We start from the raw sequence: 23,005 nt of genomic DNA on the forward strand, positions 1-23,005 counted from the left end.
TCAACAGTCATCATCAATTATTTGCCTAAGTCAAGTGTTGAAACATCAATCAGTTATGATTCCTTGGAGACACATTACTGCTTTCAGTAAATTTGACAGGAATTTCACATCTGTAAGAAGTGAAAAAAAAGACAGAACCCCAGCTGAAGAAGCTTGCCTAACTTGGGTTCAGCACCAGGTCTTTCACACAGCTCTCACCATGGTGTTTTATGGAGTGGCAGCTGCCTTCTCTGACTGAGGGAGGCTGAAGGCTGTGCATCACCAAACATAAAGACATCAAGAACATAATTCAGCTTGGACACAAAGGAAAATTGTGCCCATTGAGGGTAAGTTGAACTGTTCCTTGTTTGTGTCTGTCACTCAGGCTTTGGATCTCTTCTGCTATAGTAAGATAATTAATTAGTGCAATTAATTAATCTAATAATTAATACCCATTGCTATAAGTAAGTACCTGCTAAGGCAGGAAAGATTCTTCTAGCTTTACATACTTTTTGTACCTTATCTCACAAGAAATCACAGCGCTCCCAGAAAGCACATTTGTCCTAAGAAAGATTCTTCCATTACCAAAGCTTGTGTCAGACTGCCCCACAGCCTGACCCTTCCTCTTGCCCAGATTAAATACAGCTATACAAGAAAAAAAATATAGAAAACAGAAGAAAAATAATGGTGAAGCTGCTATGCTAATTTTGGGAGAAGGGCAGAGGAGATGTTTAGAAGCCAGATAGCTAACTAAATATAGTTAATTGAAGGATTAATCTTCATTAGTAACAAGTTACCTAAAGGCACTAAAATGCATAGTAGAAACATAAATAAAACCACTTTAAACAAATTTATATGGCTGCCAAATATAAACAAGATTTGGAAAAACAAATGCATTGACTTCTGCTTGGGTTAGGAGAGGTAAGAAAAGATCTTCCTGGTGGACCTGGAGGAAAGCAGCTCATTTTCTACAAAGAAACATAACGGGGGAGAATTTTTAAACCTGCCTAGATGACACTGGAGCTTCAACACCATTTTCAAAGTAATTCTGTCCTATTACAGCCTAGTCCTGACAAAATGGGACTGTGAGTGAAGGGCAGGGAACATGGTTTCCCAGGGCAGCAGCAGAAATAGTACAGATTGTACCAAACCCTCCTCATGATTTCTAGAGCGTTTATGCTCACGCTAAGTACCTAATGTTCACTTACACTTGCTCACATTACTTTGTTATTACAATAAATCTAATTTAGTGACACCAACAATGGCTGCTATGTCTCATTTATGCTGGCATAAATGGGCTTGATGCTGCTGATGCAGGTGATACAGATAAAAGCAACAGCTTGGTCTGTGACTAAGGGGGAAAGGACTGTAGTTCCCACCCACCCCAATATCCCAGGAATACCTGCAAATGCACCATGGCTGCAAGGGATGGAAACAAGAAGGAAGGAATCTGGAAGAAACTTAAGGTGCAGGTGGGAGCAGGGGGAATGACAGCTCTGGAGGCTGCAGGAAACATTCACTGTGCTGCTGTAATGGCCAGCACTTTGTTACCACATCTCCAATTGTGCAGGCCTCATGCTGAGATGAATTCAGGTTCAGAAGAAATGCAGTTAGCATCAATATTTAAAGTGAAAGGCAGCCACGTAAGTGAAGTGCACCAGAGCTTTTTGCTTTAATGAACTTAGCTAAGCAGCATCTGCAAGAAAGCACTAGTTTCTCAACTGCGGTCCTGACTAAATCTGTTGAAGGTTCAAAATGAAAGAACAAGACTGAAAAAAGATTGAAATTGTTCATTTCATCAGTTAAAGCTATCATTTCACTGCACAGTGCCCTGTTTTCTGCTGATTTTTCCAAAAAGTCAAAAATCTTGCTAACCCTGAAAATGAAAACAGAAGTGAGAATATGCTTCTCACACTCAGGCACACAAATAGAGTGGGGGTCACAGAAGGCTGGCAAGAAGCTGAGACTAGGGGTGAATGAACTCTGCAGTATTTTTGTCTATTAAAGCAGTCCCTATAGTTTTGCTGGGGGGCTCAATTTTCATTTTCCCTACTTCCCAATCTGTGGAAACCATCTGTTTGCTCCTTCCATCCCGCCAATTCACTTCCCAGGTGTTTTTGGAGGGCCACCTTCTGTTAGACTTTTGAAGGCTGCACCTCTCTCCAACCTTGACTTTCTTTCTGTACCAAAGCATGTGCAAGAAAGGCAAATATTCTTTGTTCCAGTTCAGCTGCCTATTTAGAGAACCACAGAATTAGGCTCAATGGGCCTCTGGAGTCACATAATCCCTGCTGAGTTCTCAATATACTCACTATGCAGTGCTCCCTTTCTCTGGTTTTCAGGGCAGTCTCCAATTTCAGTAGGAAAATCATGAGCACCTCCCAGAAGATAGACATGTGCAAAGACCTTAGGAAAGAATGCCACATTTACTGAGGGAATTTAGGATTCAAGAAGTAACCCAGGAAGGTTATTGGAGAAGATAATGAGTGAGAAAAAAATCCTCAGCCTGGGTAACTACCACAGGAATCTTCCTAATGGATGGAAGGAGACCAGGTTGGGCAAACTACTTCAGCCCAAGTCTTCTGAGGTATTGTGAGCACAGGATAAAACCCAGAGTTACAAAGAAACTTGAAACCATTCTGTTTTGGAAAACAGGGAGAGACACTCTCATCAGAGTGGTCAGGTTGTCCTCTCAACACTTCCAGTAATTTTCCAGGTATCAGAGAACTGCTCAAGCACTCAGTTTAATACTTGCAAAATGCATTGAATATTATTAATTATCTGTGTGTGTGAAACATAATGAATTAGTGCCCACAAAGGGTTGAATCCCTTAACATAGCAACAAACATAAACATTCAAAATAATGTTCATGAAGACCATTTCTTGCCCTAGGAATAAAAAAAGGGCAATAATGGGATTTTGTAAAAGAAGATTGATACTTGGATGTCTTGCATTGATTTGTCCAATGTCACAGTATAGTTACTACAAAATTAGTACAGAGATAAATATTTTGGATACCAAAGAGACATCTTCTGTTCTTGTGAAGACTTAATTACTTGCTGACACATATGAACACATTTTTTCTGGTCTGGGACTGCTACCAAGTCATCACAGCCATTTCTCTAATTACATTCCCCTCTCTGCCCACATTACTCTCAAAGGTGTATAGTGGTTTCTTTCTCAAGTGAAAGAGAAACAACTTCCATGAGGTCTGTGACCTTGTAAATCAGCTGGTAGATGAACTAGAGAAGCACTGCTTTGTGAGGCCTTCCCAAGAGGTTTGTACATGTCAGATCAGGCAGACCAGTTTATCTGGGCTTCAGAGATGGCAGCGTGGGCATCAAGAATCTTGCAGTGGAGCTTAAAAGGCATTAGTTACATATCCAACTTTTTAACAATGTAGGCCAAATGCTTGTACATGAAGATCTCTTGATGCAAAGCTTTTGCAGAGTATATCCTATCCAAAACCTCCAGTGCAGTGAGCAAGATACAGAAAGGCAGAAAAGAAAAACTGTCTGGTCATGATAAAGCACATGAATTCACCAGCAGAAATTACAGAAGTGTTTCAGCAGTCATCATCACATACTTAAGAGAAGCAGGGACTGTCCTTGGGAGTGCTGGAAGGGATGAATTTTAAGATTTGTGTAACAGCACCTGCTGACATACAGTAAGCTAACATAAAACAATTCAAATAAACACAGCAGCAAACAAACAGAGGAGGTAACAGTTTCAGTTGTGTGGCCTGTGTCAAAGACCAGCTGGCAGTAAATGAAGTTTTACTGTTGTTGACAATAAAAATCCTGGTGAATAGTAATTCACAAAATAATTAATGACAAAATTAGTAAATAAGACCAGAACTTTGTAATTTTCAGACAAGTTTGTTTTGCTATTAATAATTGCAACATGCCACATTTAAGGAGTGTGCAAGGATCATTCAGTTTGATTCTAGTCTGTGCCCTGGTCAGTGGGGGGTGGCAAGAGAAGCAGTAATTCTTCACAGAACAGAACAGAAAATAGAGTTTGATTGCTCTGATGATGAGGAAGATACAGGCCATGCTATAACTACAGGCAGAATAAATTCCCTTTTTTGATAATAATTTTAGACATGAAAATTACACTATCACATACACTTCTTTTGAATCTATGTATATTTCATCAACTGGTGTATTTTCTTCATCTATTTTATACCATACTGCAAAGTGCTTAGGAAGAAAAGCTAATAAATAATTTGAATACAATTTAATTATCTTCAGTTTTTCAGACTGATCAAAAAAAAAGCTTCCATAATAGAACATACATGTGACAGAACAAGGAAAACAAGGAGAAAAGAGCAGAGGGAAAGACAGAATCAGAAAATCCTCCCAGCTGTTCAGTGTGTGGAAATAAACGTTTTTTGGTCCCAACCAGATAAATGTTGAAAAGGAAAAAAGGTTGAACTGATTGACATATTTTTCTTTAAGATGTCTGGTAACACTTAAAGGCTTAAAACATTAGCTTGGAGTTAAAAGGGTTTTACTTTCTTTAATTCATCTCCTTTTATAGGGATTCTAATGCGTTGAATCTTTAGGGGAGAGTTGAAAAGAGGAATGGAAAGGAATAAAGAAAAAAAGAAAGCCTAGCAAAACCCAGGGAAGAACAGTCCTGTTTATTAAGAGTTTATTAGCTGGTGAAAGAAGAACAACCATATGCACCATCTTTTAATGGGAGACAAAGAGTGAGAAGACTCAGCCATTCACCAAAAACAAATATATAATAAAAAAGTTAAAGGGTAGGGATAGATTTATTCTGTGAGAAATACCCTATTGATTTTTGTGAATAAATGTACATGGTTTAAGAGTGCTGAGTATCCCCAAATGGATTTGTGGCCACAGGAGGTAAGGATATTCCACTCCTTTTATAATTCAGGCAATAAATTACAATATTTATGTAGATTTACTGCTGCCAACCAGCTGGATCAGTGATGTAGGCCCTCCCAACCCAAATTTTCACATTTTTTCACACTGCTTCCCATGCTTCCTACAGTGGCATCAGCAGTCCACTTCAGGTGAACAAAATTTAAACATATTCGATGGATTTTGCTATGTAGTGCAACACATAGCTACCAAAACCAGCCCCCATACCACAGGAAATGGGTCTGTATTGTAAGAGCACATTGCTATGCTAATTTCTGACCCTGGTTCTGCTGTGACAAACATGGTGAGGTGCCCTGTGAGCCACAGCTGGCTGGGGATGGCCATGCCCTGAGCACAGGGGGGATCTGCAGCCTGCACACCTCAGGAGAGAGTGGCACCAGCTCTGTTATCCAAACACAGCCCTGTGAGAGCAGCAGGTGCCTGGGGTCTGGGCTCAAGGGACAGCACCATGCTTGATAAAACAACGCTTCCAAAAACTTACAGTGTTCATACAGCTTTGAAAAAACATCACAGTGTCACAAACCAACTTCTTGACCTTTGCTTCATCTACCTCAGCAACAACAGCACACAGACTGAAGAGGCTGGAGGGGTGCAGATTGAGGGGGGCACAGGTTAGCATCTGAACATGTTATTTTAAAAGGCTGGCTTGAGGAGAGTGCAATACTGTTGCCCTGATGTTTTAAGATTTTCTAAGCCTTCTGATGTTTATATTCTTGTAATGATCTTTCTCATACACTTTATGTAAATAACTTATTGTTTTGCATTCTTTTATAGAAGAGAAGAAATTTGACAGACTGTTGGTCTGTCCAGTGTCATTGGAGAGGTGACACTTTCACCCTCCAATCCACTGTCACTTTTGGAACTCTATAAATGCTGGAGTCAGAAAAATAAAGGCCCCTTGTTACCTTGGTGTGACAGTGTTCACAGGGGTCCGAGGATGAGGGAGGAGGCAAGGATCTGACTCTATGTTTCAGAAGGCTTGATTTATTATTTTATGATATATATTATATTAAAACTACACTAAAGAAAAGAAGAAAGGATTTCATCAGAAGGCCAGCTAAGAACAGAAAAAGAAAGAATGATAACAAAAGCTTGTGGCTCGGACAGAGAGTCTGAGACAGCTGTGACTGGCCATTAATTAGAAACAACTGCATGAGACCAATCACAGATGCACCTGTTGCATTCCACAGCAGCAGATAATAATTATTTACATTTTGTTCCTGAAGCCTCTCAGCTTCTCAAGAAGAAAAATCTTAAAGAAAGGATTTTTCATAAAAGACGTCTGTGACACTTCGGGAAGAGCAGCGAGTCCGCATTGTGTCGTTTCGCGCCCTACAGTGACACAAAACCTCTCTGAAAAACCTCCCTGACACTGCAATTTTTATCAGAGGGATCTGAAGCCTCCCCCTGCAGCAGATGAGCAGAGTTTGTGCCTTACCATGAGCACGCCAAAGGACCACCAGTCAGCACTCTGCGTGTGCCCGCGCCGGTTCACCACCTCGGGGGCCATGTACTCGATCGTCCCGCAGAACGAGTATGCTCTCTTGTCGTGGTCGATGGCTTCCTTGCTCAGACCAAAATCTACACAAATTGAAGCAGAACAAGGCTCGTCAGCTCTCTAAAAATTATTATTTATGCTTTTGCTGGCTTAAATTGTTTGAACAAAACACACCAACCAGCTGGTGAAGTGCCCTCCTGTGCCTGTGCCACAAACACGAGTGTGCTGGAGCCCTGCCTAGGTGGAGTGCCTGGCACTTGTTAATACACCCTGAATAATGAATATCATTTTCCCTGTGCAGAATGAGGCTCTGGCTCAAGGCAGAAGGTAGTTTAAATAAGCAGATACATACAGCTCAGGTTTGGTGAAGGCAATGCTAGCAAGGATTCCTGTGCAGCTATATTCCAAAGTACTAGGAATAATAATCCCAGATTACACCAGTGAAAAGGTTGGCTGGACAGTGCCACTAGAGTGGGAAAGGGATGTCTTTCCAGCCATCCTCTGCCTGGATCAAATAGTCATATTGGAAGCATCCTTCCATCCCCAGTGGCAAGCAGCCAAACCTGTCTGCTTCACATCAGTCAGGAGCACAATTTTACCAAGAAAATGCTATGTTCTCCATGTGCTGTGCAGCAGAGGGGCTGACAAACTGACAGAGAAGCTCAACACTCAAACTGTTCTGGCTTCTTTTTGTAAGCAAACTCCTTCCAACCAGGATGCATACAATATACTGTAGGAAAAAAAAAATCAGCTTATAGGCATGAAGTTTTCTGTTTCTCACATACCTGTTATCTTAATGTGACCCTCTTCATCAAGAAGAATGCTATAAAGCAAAAAAAGAAATAGTCATTCATTAGCCAGGCAAAAAGTGCAGTTAAAAAACATGAATCAAAGATGTTTAAGTCAGGTAAGGAAACATTGCAAGATGCAAATACTTATGTACACGAAACCTTAGTAGATTCTATGGCTCCAGAAAGAAAAATGAACCTCAAAGTTTTTTTAAATCTCTGGCTGCTGGCAGCTTCCTCTGTGGCCCCTGGCAGCGCCCTCTGGACATCTGGGTGCCTCCACATTTGCCATCTGGCAGCACAAATAATGCTACAGCTACTAACCAAAGATTGTATTTCATGTAAAAAGAAAACAATATGCTAATTGTGAGGGAAAAAAAGGGCAATTGTTGCACTGAATTGTTGCACAGTGAAATTAAGACGAAAAGAACAAAGTACCTGCTTCTAAGAATGCAAATTGTAACAAGAGACAAATAGTTTTCCTGTGACAGTAGAACCAAACTAATTATCTGATCATACTCTCTACTCTCTTTATCTTTGTCACCTTACAATTCCTTTTTATCCCACAATATCCATAGCAGACATTCTATTGTGGAAATCACAATTACTTTAGCTATGGTTTGCAGAACAAACTAATCTGAAATAAGACAGTATTATTCTATGGAAGGGGAAAAACAACCAGAAGTTCTTAATACGATTCAGGCTTGAGAATAATCTTTCATCTAAATTAATGTTTTGAAATTATAAAAACCATAAAAAAGTAGACTACTTTTAAATGCTAGGCTAGGTTACAATCATACTGAATGATAAACTTCAGCTAGGTGGTCTTTTTTAAATTTTATTCTTTCAGTTTAATGTTTGAGTGCTTTTACAGGATACTGTCACTGTAAACCTTCTCTTCAAAGCAGTAATAACAGTTTTTAAGTGAAAAATATGCCAACACCCTAAATAAGTGAACCCACATAGGCTTGGAACAAAAAATGCCACAAAAAAAGGGTGTGCTTAGACAGAAGGAGACTGAGAGGAGACCTCATCACAGTCCACAGGTTTCTCAAAATGGGAAGAGGAGGGGCAGGCACTGATCTCTGCTCTGTGGTGACAGTGACAGGACCCAAGGGAATGGCCTGAAGCTGTGTCAGGGAAGGTTTAGGTTGGGTATTAGGAAGAGGTTCTTTATCCAGAGGGTGGTTGGGCACTGGAACAGCTCCCCAGGGAAGTGATCACAGCACCAGCCTGGCAGAGTTCAAGGAGTGTTTGGACAATGCACTCAGGCACAGGGTGTGATCCTTGGGATTGTCCTGGGGATATTCTATTATTCTATGATTTAACATTTTAGCATCAGGACCATCCCACAAACATTCAAACTACTTTCACTGAACTTGGTTTAAAAGTATGTCTTGAGAAGACAAAGGCTGGAAATCTCCATGGTAGAGGCTGGGGCAGCTAAATTGGTAGTAGAGGAATGACACAGATCAAGTTACAGGAGAAGTCCCATAGCAGAGCTAGGACTGCAAACTCCTTATCAACTTATCTGCTGCAGCTTTATCACAGGGGAAAAAAGCTTTTGTTATGGGTTGTTGGCATTGTTTTATATCATGTCTTAAATCAAGGCCTGAACAATTCTCTCCCATTTCTCTCTGGCTCTCTTTATTTTTGGTTTTGAGTCATGTCTTACGGACTTCACTTTGAGCTCCAACATCCCCAAAACAACGTGATGTTCTGCCAAATCAAATAAAGCTGGAACTCTGGGGTTGGTTTGGTTGTTGTTTTTTTTTTTTTCTTCTTTTGGTTGGAGTTTCTTTTGGTTTGGGTTTTGGTTTTTTTGGGTTTTTTTTTGCTTTATTTTGGTTTAGGAATTTTTTTTTTTTTGGATGATACAAGTTTCTTTCTAAGTGAGAGCAGTTTTGCAGAAGATTCAACCCACACTTTATGTTAATCAGAAACTGTAGCTAAATTTTCAGGTGGGAGATAAAACCTGAGACTTTATCAAGAGTGTTTTATTTCATTTTGTTATGAAAGTATCAGATGAAGCAGTCAAATATCTACTAAAGAGATGAAGATTCTCACAAACTGTGTTTTGTGACATTTCAGTGTTCACATGACCCCATGCTATCTCACCCTGCTGAATGCAAATTCCTCTCTGCTCCAGCTTTGTTGACACCATGAAGCCAAAAAGGGACAGCTTACATCAGTGGAGGCTTTCCACCATGAGCCTTTGTCTCTTACTGATTCTCAGGTCTCCCCTCTGCACAGGGCAGTTACATTCATGAATCAGCAGTCATGGTTGGCAACACACTGCATTAAAAAGTGGTGTTTGGCTTTTCTAGAGTCTACACTGTCCCTGGTGTAAACAACTGAGGGCCTTAAAATGTACATCACTCCTTGTTAACCTAAGCCCCTGTTCCACAACTCAAAGTGCATCTAGGTTCCTGAAAAGAGAAATGGTATAGATTAATAACAGTCTGTCCATTTTCAGATGGTAGAGTTATTTCTAAGTCACCCATGTCCTTAAATCACAGCATAAGAAATAGAATGTGCATCATATACTACCCTATGATAAGTTCCCATTTTTCTATCTTGGTATTTACCATATTCCATGGTATATACACCATTTTTTATAGCTTGATTGTGCAGTTCTTAAGTAAAAACGTGCCTCACCATTTAAGGAACTCAGTGGCTTCCAGTGTGACTGAAAAATACCTTGTCCCACAAGGGATGCCACTGAAATCACCAAGACAACTCAAGGAGAAGAATTTGTCTGCAACAATTCAAGAGAAGCATCTGCTTGTTCTAAACAAGACTTTAACCAGAAAGCTCAATTACTTGTCTTTTTGAAGTAAGTACAGCTGACTTGGGAACAACTCCCAGCTGCACTTGAAATTAACTCATAGCTTTCAATTGTTAACATGGACTTTTGCTCAGGGAATCTTAAAAAAAAAAGCTGAACCTTAAATTTTAATGTACCGACAGTTCTTCCAAGTGGTTTTAACAGTGATTTTTTGTTTGGTTGGTTTTTGGCTTTTTGTTAAACACAAACAACTCCATGAGCTTTATTTTAGCATACTTACAGAACTGACAAGCAAACTCAAACCTATCAGCAGCTATTTTGGGAGCATCTGAAGAACAGCAAAAGCACTGAACAATGAAAGGTCTAATGCAGTGCCTATCTTTAATAAAGGGGAGAGAGGAAGGGAAAGAGAGAGAGAGAATTGGGAAATTATGAATTAATTAATTTATCTCCAGTTCTGCAAATCTGACAGAGCAAACCTTGTGCTATAATCATGCTGGTAATGCCTCTGCTGCAGACGTGTGTGTGATTCTGCACGTTGCACTTCAAAGGAGAGAGGAATCAAGGGAAACCAAAGGGGAGTAATGAGAATGACTGAACCCCTGTAAAGACTGACTAGTGAAGAACAGTTCAGCACCTGGATTGTTTAGGGTACAGAAGAGGGTCTAAGGAAAACATGTTCTCAAAACCCCTGAGGCTGCTGCTGAGAGCAGAACAAGCGGGCTGGGTCTTCCACGAGGACAGGCCAAGGAGCACTGGCCTGCAGGGGCAGTGGAGAAATTTCAAACTAGGTATTAAGAGCAACATTTTAGATGAGCAACTGCTGGAGCACTGCCAAGAGGCCTGTGTAGAGCATGGAGTCTTCATCAGCTGCTTTAAGCCTGGGTTAGCAGCACACCTGTTATGGTCTTGATCCTGCCAGGGGGCAAGGGGAGGATGAGAACACCCTAATTTTCTTTAATCATCTTATTTAGAAAGATATACTTTCCCAGATGTAACAAAAAAATTTAGCATTTTTTCCCCCGGAGAGTAATTTTTTTACTCTGCTGTATCTGTTTCTTTAATGTAAACCTAAAGATCCAGAGAAATCATAGCCTATCATGCTCTGCTCTCCTAGGTGTGACTGCACATAGGCTTTGCACTTACAGAGCTTTTTTTAGAGGATATGGCTTTCAATCAGAGGCCTTGCTTTATCTCCAGGTATGAATTCCTGGGTCATTCCCTTTCCTACACAACAGTTATATTAATTATAATATAAATTAATATTAATTATAAATATTAATCATGTATGTTAATTTTACACTACTTCAATTGCATCCAAATTAAACTGTATCACAGTTAATCCATTTAACTGAATATCAAAGGCCATAAACACTGTATATACAACAGTGAGAAAATGCAAGAGTGAGGGCTGCCAACTTAACTTCACTCAGAGATCTCTCTGTGTATAGGTCTCCAGTTATGTGAGGATACTTTTTATTTCCTTCCAAAGAAATCTTGTCTCACTTGGCAGACCAGCAACACTCAGGGAGGGATTTTAGCAGAGCAGTACAGTGAAGATGGGATGGCTGATCTCAGCTCAGACAAAAACACAGAGAAAACTGGATTCCATCTGTACCTTTTCAACATGCTTCTATGTGACAATGACAAATCAGTGACACCTTCCTTCCTTAGATGAGCTCCAATTTCTCAATTCACTGATCCCTGATTGGAAGCACTTCAGCTTGGTCTGCAGTAATATAAAGTGCTCTCACTTGCAACTGGAGTCATTGAGAGATGTTTTTTGAGATGCTAAGTGACACTTCCTGCTGAGAACTCAGAAGAATCCAGGTCTCAGTATCTCAAATACAATGAACAGTTTTGACATACGCCTAATTTTCTCCTTAGTTTCTAACTTCTTCTAAAGCAAAAAATCACAGCATATGCCTAAAAATGTAATGGCATTGTGACACATCTGAATATACAAGCTCATATCTGGACAGCTTCTAACAGCAGATTCACACATCATGTGTAATCTCAAAAATCAGCCACATCTAAGATCAGAGAGAAAAGCAGTGCATGATCCAAACGAATGCTCACTAGAATCAAAGTTTAAAACAGAAAACCTACACCTGGAGTTATTCTATTGCGTACATGTTTGTTGATGCTGAATGGATAAAACAGCAATTCTGAAGGAAACTGAAACCCAGGAGCTGCTGGCGGATGATGCAAGAGCCTGTGGCTGCTGGGATGTCACCACTGCCTACCTGCATTTCATATCAGGAACTAACTGGTACTTTTCTCTCTCCAGCTGTTTAATTGTAGGATAGCTTCCCATATTTGCCAAAGACTTTGGGTTCCAGTTTTGGCTGCATAAATGGGCAAGACTGGAAAATTTGGTAGTGGACTTACAAAAAGTCCACCAGCCCAAAACTCTGAGAGTTCTTGCTATGCACACCTGTTGAATTCACATAGTACTACTACTGCTACTACTACTTTTCTAACCGAAACATAAAATTGAAGTTAAAATTTAAATCACACAGAATTTCAACAGAGATAAACAGGCTCCTTCCCTTCAACTTCTCACCTACAAAGTCCATCTTCCATCACTTTTGGTCTCATGTTTTGCCCATGAGAGTGAGAGCGGTAACACTCCACCTTAAATAAAGAGCTGCATATTTTTCAGTTTGATGTCACAGAAGGAAAATGCTGCTGTGCTGCTAGACTTTGAAAGTGTAAGCAATTGCCAAAAATTGCTCAGTGGTTATCTTTTATAAATGCTGGTGACCATTACATTAAAAAAGAACTTTGGAATGTTGCAGCCTGATTTGAGTTGTTACAGCAGAATCTATCAAAGCACCAAGCATAGGGCATAGCATAAAAACAGTATCATGTCACTTCCAGTGACAGCACTGAGGGTGTCATTTGCTCTACTGATATGTTACAAATAAAAAAGAGAAAGGAAAATTAGGACCACATTACGAGTGAAAAATAGCTGCAAATATAAGTGAGAACAAACATTTTGGAAAATATTTTGAACAGTTAATACAAGTGTTTTAAAAGTCCCAACTATCATGTTTCTCATGAGTTAACACAAGTTCTCAGACATGCTCATTTACTTTAAGCAGTGGCTCTAATAAAACTGAACAGTGCCACTCCATATTCGGTGTGAGCTGGAAGTGGAGCTGCTTTGAGAGGTTTACACTGCATGAGGGGGAAGGCCAGATTAAAGCTGCAAACAGAGAATGGTGCCACTAAAGTTAAAGTGCACAGGGATCTCTGAATTCTTTACTGAAATCATTCACAAAACTGAAGGCCAGGCACACAGAGGTCCCATCATACTGGAGCACAGTCAAAACATTTGGCCTTATGCTAAGATGGTATGACAGGAAAGCTGTGCTGCTGTTAGTGACAGTCTCATACAGTCTCACAAGAAGGAAGGCAGAGCCCCTGGCACCTTCTCATTTAGTAGCGTGACAAGGAGCAGAAGCAACCTAAAAGTTCATGTATTTATGTTTCAGTTCTTTTCCTTGTTAACTTACTTTTCTGGTTTTAGATCCCTGTAAATAATCCCAAGCCCATGGAGATGGTCTAATGCCAAGGCCAGCTCAGCTAAGTAGAACTTGACATCCTCTTCTGTAAACATCACCTAGAGAGAAGGAAGAGAAGACCACATCTATTTATTGGACAGTGGTGGGCTGGCTTGCCTTAAATACACACAAGGAAGGAATTGTCTAACCTAAAATGCTGGAAGGGAACACCATATCAGGTTCAATTTTCCATAATTTGTCTGAACTGACATTAACAATTCTTACCAGATTCTCTCTATAAAACAAAACTTGATCTGTTGAGCACCTCTATTCCTTAAAATATGCTGCTCTCATTCATCTGCTTGATCTGTTTAGATGACATTATGCCACAACATTAAATATTAAATTATAACTCCTTAGGCTTTGGAAATGAACAGCAAAATTAAACACATTCAGTGCAGCCCACATTGCTTCCATATCCCTTAACTTGCTACAGTCTTGGCATTTGGTTACCAAATTCCTATTAAATAGCATGGGAAACCTTTTTGGGGATGTGGAATACTTCCAAGTCTGAGCAGAACACACAGCATGAAGAGAATCAGAGATGGAGTTAAAACCTCGTGCTTTGGAGGTCCAAGGAATATCCGTGCAGATGCCCTAATATCTGACAGCAGTGACGTGCTGTCAGACACCCAAGGCCTGAGGAGGTGCCAACTGAAGACAGTGTTTTCTGCAGCTCATATGGACACTGCTAACACTGAAGGCAGTGTTTTAGGTGAGAAGAAACTTCTGTAATCAAAAAACCAATAAGCTCTGAAAAACTCAGATGGCAGGAAACCCCTTTGGTTCAACTTCCATTATATATAAGATGTTCTCTTTAATTAAATTTCAATAGTCACAGAGATAATAATGCAGAAAAAGAAGATGATGTATTAGATACACAAGTGTGATTATGCATGACAAGTAAAATGAGTCAGCTGAATACAAATTTACTTGTCATATGTAAATGTAAATTCTACAGTAGAAGTTGCAGAGCTTAATTTTAAAATTAAGTCTCTGCACTCACAAAGGGGTAACCAAAATATCTGAGTGCCTTGAGAAGTTCCAGACAGCTGAGAGAAAAAAGAGATGGTTCAGAGCACAGATGTCTCATAATTTAATTATTTTACTGCAAAGACTAGAAACAAAAACACAGGAAAATAATAAATAAATGCACAAGCAAAACCTCTCAGATTTAATTGTAAAATGTAAATGTAAAAATGACATTAATTTTAAAAGCAATTTAAATTATTTATAAGATTTAAAATAAATAATGTAGGCAAGAAATTAAATCAATAGAATCCAGGAAAAATATACATATACACATAGTAAAAGTCAGATGTCTCAAAAAGACAGAGCAATAAATAGGCAAGTTCTGCATGCATGCAATAAATGTATATGCGATCTGACATGAAGTCCACTGAAATCAATACTTTTCAACCAAATCTATAACAACAAATTGCAAACAATTCAAGCTTTCCCAGAACTTCTTCCCTTGCAATACCTTGCCCCTAAACAGCTGCAAGGTATAGGCAGGCAAGGTGAGCTGCAAACACTGAAAATAGAGATGTTTTTACTGTCAGCTTAATGAGTCATTAACAATGGTCTACAGCACAGGAGTTGGTGAATTGCCCTGGACAAGCTTTGGGGAAAACATGAAGCTTTAAAGAAGTGCAAAGTCTGAGCTGTTATCTTCCACTTTTGAGTTCCCTGCCTGTGCAGAACAGGGACCTGCCCTCTTAGGCAAGAGCCACATTTTCTGTCTTCTTCCATGAAATCAGAGAGGCCCTTGCTGAGACAGCGGCACTGTCTCGCTAATAAAGCTTGGTCTCATGACAATAGCAGAAGGACATTTGAAATAAAAATTTTTAAAATCTTTTTCCTCATATTAAAAATAACTGCTACCAGAGACTGAATATTTATATAAGGATCATTACTCAGCAGTGTAATTAACTTGTTACCAATGTCTTATTGCATTAGCAAACACACTTTAACAGCAAAAGCTTGGGGTCCCAAGTTGCAGTGCACACAGCATCCTGCAGCACGTCACTGAATCAGGAATTGAACAGGGGTGAGGGAGAGCTGGGGAACTTTTGACTGAAAAGACTGTTTTCACAGCTTTCTTAGTCCATGAGTAGCTCCCCAAGCCCAAAAAGATCTACAGAGCTTCCCCTCAAGATGGCATTTGAAAGGTTCCTGTCATTAAAGACTGTGATAAGTGGTTGCCTGCATCCCTGACCCCGCACCCTTAGAAGTACCAAGGGCTGGGGACATCATGTTGGGCACAGACAACTGCAGGGCACCATCCTGACTCACTGGAGCCTCCTGCACTCGTGCAGGGATCTCTGTGGGACTGCTGGCTCACAGACGTTTGGAGATTCAGGAAAGAGCTAAACAAACCTAGAAAACCTACTGTGACTGCTCTGTGTGGGCATCAGCGAGACTCAGGTTTGGGACATTCCCTGCCTGGCAATCCCTCTCCAGAGGCACGGCATGCAGAGGACAGGGGAGGGATGACAGCCTGGGGAGGGCATGGAAGCAGCAGCTGCCCCTGGCAGGCAGGAGGAGGGCAGGTGAGGGCTGTGAGAGTCACTCTCCCATGTCCAGGCCGGTGTGCGGCCCTCAACCTGCTCCCAGCAGCTGCAGGGCTGGCCCTGACCCACGGCCATCTCATCCCTCTGCTGGCAGTGTCTGTGTTTTCCCAGTAATTCTGTGCTCATCCCTACGGCAAAATGTATTGGGGATTGATTTCTCAGGCTGTTTCTCATCACATCCAATACTTCTTCTGAATGCACTGAGTCTGGGGCTATTTTGCTATAGGAATGGCTTAGCAGTGGAGCAGTTTTCTCTGGCAGTGATGCCTACATGGTATCTGCTGCATTACCTCTGGCATAATTCAAATACAATTATTAAGAACCCACTTAACCATGCAAGATGAGATAGCTCCATTACATATATAGATGACCATTCCCAAGGCCATTTTTCATTTCCCTGAACTCAATTTGAGTTCTGAAAATCCAAGACAGTCTTTAATTTCTGAGTTAAAGATCTATCAGCTTACCTCTTTGGAGAGTCTGGTGAAAAGGTCCCCTCCCCGCAGGAAATCTAGTATTAGGTACAACTTTCCCTCTGTTTGAAATGCTGCATTAGAAAAGGATGAAGACGTTGGAAGTTTGAACCAAGATAAAGTCCCCAATGAGTAAGTCCTGTTGACTAGCAGTGTATTATTCATGCCATTGCTTCACTGTCACTTCAAAACTTTGAGAACCAAAAAACCCCATTTCTGTATAGAACTTGGCAATTGAGCTTTGGGTATGGAAAAAAATAGTGTCAATTGAGAGACAATTGCATTACTGATATATTCATTTCTGTGTTAAGCACCTGTGAATTAACAGTGTTTCCCACTCCATGGGGTATCAGGAGTCACTAAGAGTGAGGCATAGAGAGAAGTTTCCATGTTTGTGTGAGAGAAGAGCCCACACACCAAATGTTCTTAGAATACCTGTTCCAGTAGTAACGGGGCTGGCGTGGCAGGAGGCAACTCCAGCAAGACACCACATTCATGTACACATCTATACAAATTTAGGCCGGTACTGATTATTTTATTTAAATTCTCTTTCTAAACAATACCTGACAGCAGGTGAGGGTTTGGCAGACATAAACTCAGCAGCAACCCCACCAGCACCACCTACCACACCAGACTTTATGACAGACTTATTTCAATGGAAGACTGGCTGAAACTTACAAGTATTGGATGTCTCCCTCAGCATAAATGAAGAATTTCACACACGTAGCCTCTATGACTTTGTTAGCAACAGAGTCATAAGTAGGCAGGGGGTATCTGCACAAAAGTGTAACACATCTAGTCACAATTCCCCAACCGACTTAAGAACAAACGTGAATTATATTTTATTATAGTTACCATAATGAAGCTTGACTATGAAAGGATGGTTCACTTCTGCCAAAATATCTCTCTCCATTTTAGATCGTACCCGATCCCGAACTATAAAGAAAGAAGAATAAGAACAGTGACATTAAGAGGCAGCATGGTCCCTGGATACAATACTGGAATAAGGTTCTGGCAGTCTGGATTCTGATTCTCACTCTGCTGATGGCTTGGATGACCTTAGGCCAATCAGACCACTCAAGTGTCCTCTATTTCTGACTGCCTGGTCTGTGTAGCAAGTTCTCCAGGAAGAGCAACTGGTGTCTTTCCCTACAGAGAGCTGCTCTAACTAAAATGACTACAGTATTGCAAACAACAAGAAGGCAATTACACTTCACAGAAGGGAATGTTAATGTGAAAATGAAAACTACACAAAATTAATTACTTTATTTCATTTAAGATGAAACAGAATGTACCAGTCCCAGAGCAAGTCAGATTAATCTTGCTCAAATTAAGTTATTGTATTTTGCTGATGTTAGCAGCATTTATGACGTATCACTTTTTGGAAGTTATATATATATATATATATATATATATTATATATATATACATACAATATTCAGAGCTTCCAATAAACTACCACCCAAACAATCAGTAACAAAGAAAAATTCCAAATAAAAATAGTAACTAATTATTTTTTGTGTAGAGATAACATTATTGTGTGATAGCAGAGAGAAAAATACTTTTTACGGTTGAGATGAATAGAGAGTAAGGGAAATCATAATTTCAGAGGTGAGCTGAGTTCAAGCTAAACAAAACTAATGCTGAAGATTTCATACCAAAGCCGTTTAGCAGACTATTCAGACACTGAAGAGGATTCAAGTCCCCATATTACCAAATCTTGATCCTAAAGATGCATTTACATTTTCAGTCAATCACTACTTTATTGAAAAATATTGACATTTTCTTTGTTCTCTTCACAATGCCAATATGCTTTTCAGATGAAAGCATCTACAAGACATATTATAAAACTATTTCAGGTAGCAAAGCCTGAGATCTGTTAGACTCTCATTGCAGGCATGTGTTGTGGAGCTGCTCAAAAGCTGAGTACTCTCAGTCCCCGAGTAAAGAACACACATAACAAAACCCCTGTCTATTGCTGTACTTCAAAAATTGATGCACAGAAATAGGTCCAAACCAGCTGATCTGAAAACCTTAAATAGCACAGGTGACATACTTGAGTTTCTTGCTATTTTGATACTTAAGTCAATAGTGATATAAGCTTTACTACCTCATTCAAACCACCTTGTAGATAAATTCAAAACAGATGGAATTGCAGAATTGTAATCTCACCCCATAAGTAAAAATCACACATCCTACACTCACAAAATGCTTAACCTGTGAAGACAGACTGTTTCTTGTGCTGTCCATCAGGGATGACGCCAGGTGGGAATTCTTGGTGGGCAGCACTGCTGGACACTCTGCATAGTGCATTTCCCATTAAGCTTCGTTGGGTAGCCTAAGGAAGGGCCTCCCTGCATCTGCACTGCACAGTTGAGAACAGGCTGTCAGAACAGCAGCCCACCCTCCTCCACCCATCATTTTAACCTCTCCACAGGCACAGGCCCAGCTGTGCAGCCCAGGGCCCTGCCAAAGCCCCGTGCGCTGCTCGCTGCTGTGGTGGTCACTGAGTGTGGGCCTGTAACCACACAGGGCACCTTCTCCCCACGCGCACACCAGAGGCACACCAGAATAAAGAGAAGGTGGTGTCACCACAGAAGACATCTCACTCTCCAGTCATGGCCCTGTACCCACTCTGAACCTGTAGCTGCTGCATTATGGGGCCACATTTCCCTTTGCAAACCTGTTTTGGGAGCAGAAATGAGGCTTGTGAAGCTGCAGGCTCAGCAGCAGCCCAGACTGTCCCCACCTGGGCACGGCCAGCCCGGGCCAGCCAGGGCCCCCCAGGCACCATTGGGTGGCAGGAGCTCTAATGAGGGTGTGTGGCAGTGGGATGGGCCCTGCTCCCTGGGCTGGGACCCCCCTGGTGCCCCACCATGCTTCCCTCAGGGCCAGCTGGGTCCTGCCAGGGCATGGATGCTCCAAATTAGTGCTCCCATGGCAGATACCATTTTCCTCTTTAAAATCTTATCTAGAGGAAGATCCAGCAAGACAGTTCATCATACAGACACCTTACTGGACTGCCTTGGCCAAGGGCACTGGGCTGTAAAGCTAATGTGACAAACAGCAAAGTGCCAGTGTGAATTGCTGCTGACTGCATTGAGGTGCAGCAGCCTGGACCCTCCCCAGAGTCCTCTGGAGGTGGCTCAGGACAGCACCTGGTGGTTTGGTTGCCTCTCTGAGTGGGTCAGTCTCTCTCTGGTAATTTTGGAAACTGTCTTCTTGATGCCACCAGGCTGAAATTGGTTTGAAAGTTTAATTTTTTTTGAACTAGGAATGGGTTGTCAGATAAAAGGTTTGCTGTCTTAGTGACTTTTTCCTCAATGGTTTTTCATCCTTTTTGACAATTTTAACCAAAGTGCTGCTGATTCTCCTGACCTGAAACATCAGAGAGAGAAATCCCCCTGCATGTGTGACAAAAGCATCTATCTGCCACTTACAGAAAGCTGTTTCTGCAGGAAGATACATGCAGAAAATACACAAATAAGGTAAAAAATTTCACAATCACCTTCTGATGAAATCCTTTCTTCTATTCTTTCAGTATAGTTTTAATATAATATATATATATACATATAATAAAATAGTAAATCAAGCCTTCTGAAACATGGAGTCAACATTCTTGTCTCTTCCCTCATGCTGGGACCCCTGCGAACACCACCACACATTACCCTCCTCACTTTTTTAAAACTCATTATTTTGCCTCAAGTGGAGCAAAAGCAAAATAGGACTCAGGTTAGGAACTTGCAACTCAATTTCAAATTCTTCACATAGCACAGGAACACAAATAAGATAATGCAAATAGAATATATACATAAAAGTCTCTGCAACATCCTTTTCAATTCTATTGCTGTTATTTTAATCTGTTTTTAATACTGTCTGTTATAGGCTACAGTAGAGAGCTAAATTCTAAATTCAAATCCACACTGCCCATATCCAGAAGACAAAGTACATGTGTGGTGCCTAATTACCTGAGATATGGAGAAAATAGAGGCTTTCTAAAAGTGATCATAGCCTCACTTCAATGCTTCTGCTTGGAAATACTATTTGCTTTCCTGTGCTCTTGTTCCACACAGTACTAAACTCAAATCCTCTAAAGAGCAGCCTTTCATGTTGCACCTTCATCAGCAGAGCATTATTACAACATAAAGAAACAACAGAAGAGCATCCTGTTGACACACTGGATGCAGAAGCATACCAATAATGTCACACAGGGACATCATGTGCTTTTCTTTTGAAATGCACATCATTCTGTGAAGGTGATTTTTCTGAAAGAAAGTTCCTCTGTGGCACGAAATATGGAACCTTTTAGAGATGGGGAAAGAGCCATTATATCACAGCTTTACCACCCAGCCCTGTGCTTCTGCAACAAAGGCAGAAAAACAGATCTACAGAGCAGGAGGCACTCCTTTGTAGAAGGGCACTCTGAGAAAACAGTAAGAATGCAGACTGTGTTTTAGGAGTCCAGAGTCTGGGGGAGGTCATTTTATCTCCCCCCCTTCCTTTCTTCCCTTTTTTGTTTTTTTTCCCTTTTGCATGAAACAAACATTTGGCTTTAAAGAAATCAAAGAGTTACCTCTGTTTGTTGTATTTTAAAGTAGCCTTGATGCTCTGCTGTTGAGATTCGGAATGACAGATGTTTCTAAATCAATACAACACTTTAGTATTGAACTTCCATTTCTAGTCTTTATCACCTATTCATTATCCTCTCTGTTTGTAAAAGTTAATTAAATCTCTCACTATCCCTCTGAAGTACCTCTGCTCAATTTTACAACGAAGAGAATTAAGGAACAGATTGATGAAGTCTGATGGTACAGAAAAAATAATTAAAAAAATAAAATCACATGGGACTTTGTCAGGAGCAAAGATGGCTTCTGGGACATTCAATCTCAAAATAAAACCTCAGAGCAGTAACCTGAGCCTTTGTCATGTTTTCCTCATAGCCTTGACCAGCAAGGAGCAGCCTGGTGAGCTGAGGGTGCAGCACAAGTTGCCTCCTCCCTATCCCATTGAGCCTCTGGCAGCTGCAGCCTCCTGCTGTTTTCATACTGGGACACCAACTTGGATCTCTCTGCTTGACCAAAAAAATCCACAGATGATGCAGGAGATTAAGCGTGTCTTAGATTTTTGGCTGAAATTAGCTGTTGGGCTCAACTCCATCATTACAGAAACACTGACTGACAGACCAGCCAGACAATCACATAAATCTCGTGTCCTTATGCAGAGGTGAAATTTCAAATTTTGTGTATTTTTAATCAGAACTGGGCCACTGAATAGCCACAGATTTGCTTATGCATAGCTCCCAGGTGAAACTGTTTCTCACCAGAGTCTGGGAGCTGCAGATGTGAAATGGTATCCAAGAAGTCAAATCCTATGGTGATGTGTATCAGCAGCAGAGTGAGAATTACACCCCTCACAACTGCATAAACCAGTTCTAACTAAATTCATTAAAAACAGACTCAATAAGCAGCTTGATGAAGAGAAAAGAAAGCTGCCATCTGCTACAAGGGAATTTCCTCTAAAGATCCAAAAGCTACAGCTGGAAATACATCTGTTCACAACTTGTGCAAAACTGAAAATCTTCAACACCTCTGCATAGTTGCACCTGGAACTTTTTTTTCTTTTTATGGAAATCATATGTTTGATTTAAATTTATTTACCTTAGTGGATGTGATATCCTGTGAAATCATCAATAAAGTATTTGTTTCCTGAATTTGAGTGTAACATGCTCCTGTGCTCCATTTGCTTCAGTTGTACTGAAATAGGACTTATAACTATTTTTATTATTATTACTACTATTGCAGGAAATAACAATTTCAGTACTAAGTCTTACTGACAGGCAATAATTACCTATACTCTAGGAATAGGCATAATTTCAAAACGTCAAATTAATAACAAGGCTGGCCTTCAGATGTCCCAGTAAACACTATTCATCAGCAGCTCTGGAAATTATGATGAACTGAAGGAAGAAAATGGTTTATAGTTTTGCAATAAAGAAAATTTGTTTAAAACATGTATGAGACAGTTGGCCTCTTCTCCCCACACAAAATAGATATTTCAGATTTAGTTCCAGCATACAAGAAACCATAACACAAAGATGACCAGGACATATAGTCCTCAATCCTACTCTTAAAGTCTGAAGAGGGATGAATTTTTTTTCCATCAAACTTCTCTCCTATCTTCTGGGAGACTCTTTTTCACTTGCAGCCCCTGCCCTGCAGTGCTGGCTAACTCACATGCAGCTGCAAAGAAGAGGCAGCACCAAGATTCATACTTCCTATCCATGGGGCATTCCAGTATCTAATGAGTGTCTGCCTTGTCTATGGAGAAGTTGCTGAGCCAAGAGAGGCAATGAAGAATGTTTTTTTCCTTGAGATGGAGATGATCCAGATGTCCAGGAACTGCTGGGCCTCTCAGGGCAATGAGT

General features: G+C 40.6%; 1 protein-coding gene across 4 annotated transcripts in view; it reads right to left on the reverse strand.

Annotated features, from left to right (window-relative positions):
• The window catches only part of RPS6KA2 (ribosomal protein S6 kinase A2), a 279,346-nt gene that overhangs the window by 56,046 nt on the left and 200,295 nt on the right, over window positions 1-23,005 (reverse strand). For all 4 annotated transcript variants that reach the window (XM_014266679.3, XM_074537381.1, XM_026793060.2 and 1 more), the window contains 5 exons: window positions 17,437-17,517; window positions 16,576-16,655; window positions 13,488-13,594; window positions 7,176-7,213; window positions 6,331-6,473 (listed from right to left, as the gene is read on the reverse strand). In XM_014266679.3, the coding sequence (XP_014122154.1) occupies window positions 6,331-6,473; window positions 7,176-7,213; window positions 13,488-13,594; window positions 16,576-16,655; window positions 17,437-17,517 (449 nt within the window). The remainder of the gene's footprint in view (window positions 1-6,330; window positions 6,474-7,175; window positions 7,214-13,487; window positions 13,595-16,575; window positions 16,656-17,436; window positions 17,518-23,005) is intronic.

Source organism: Zonotrichia albicollis, chromosome 3 (assembly GCF_047830755.1).
Source record: "Zonotrichia albicollis isolate bZonAlb1 chromosome 3, bZonAlb1.hap1, whole genome shotgun sequence".
Lineage (NCBI taxonomy): Eukaryota > Metazoa > Chordata > Aves > Passeriformes > Passerellidae > Zonotrichia > Zonotrichia albicollis.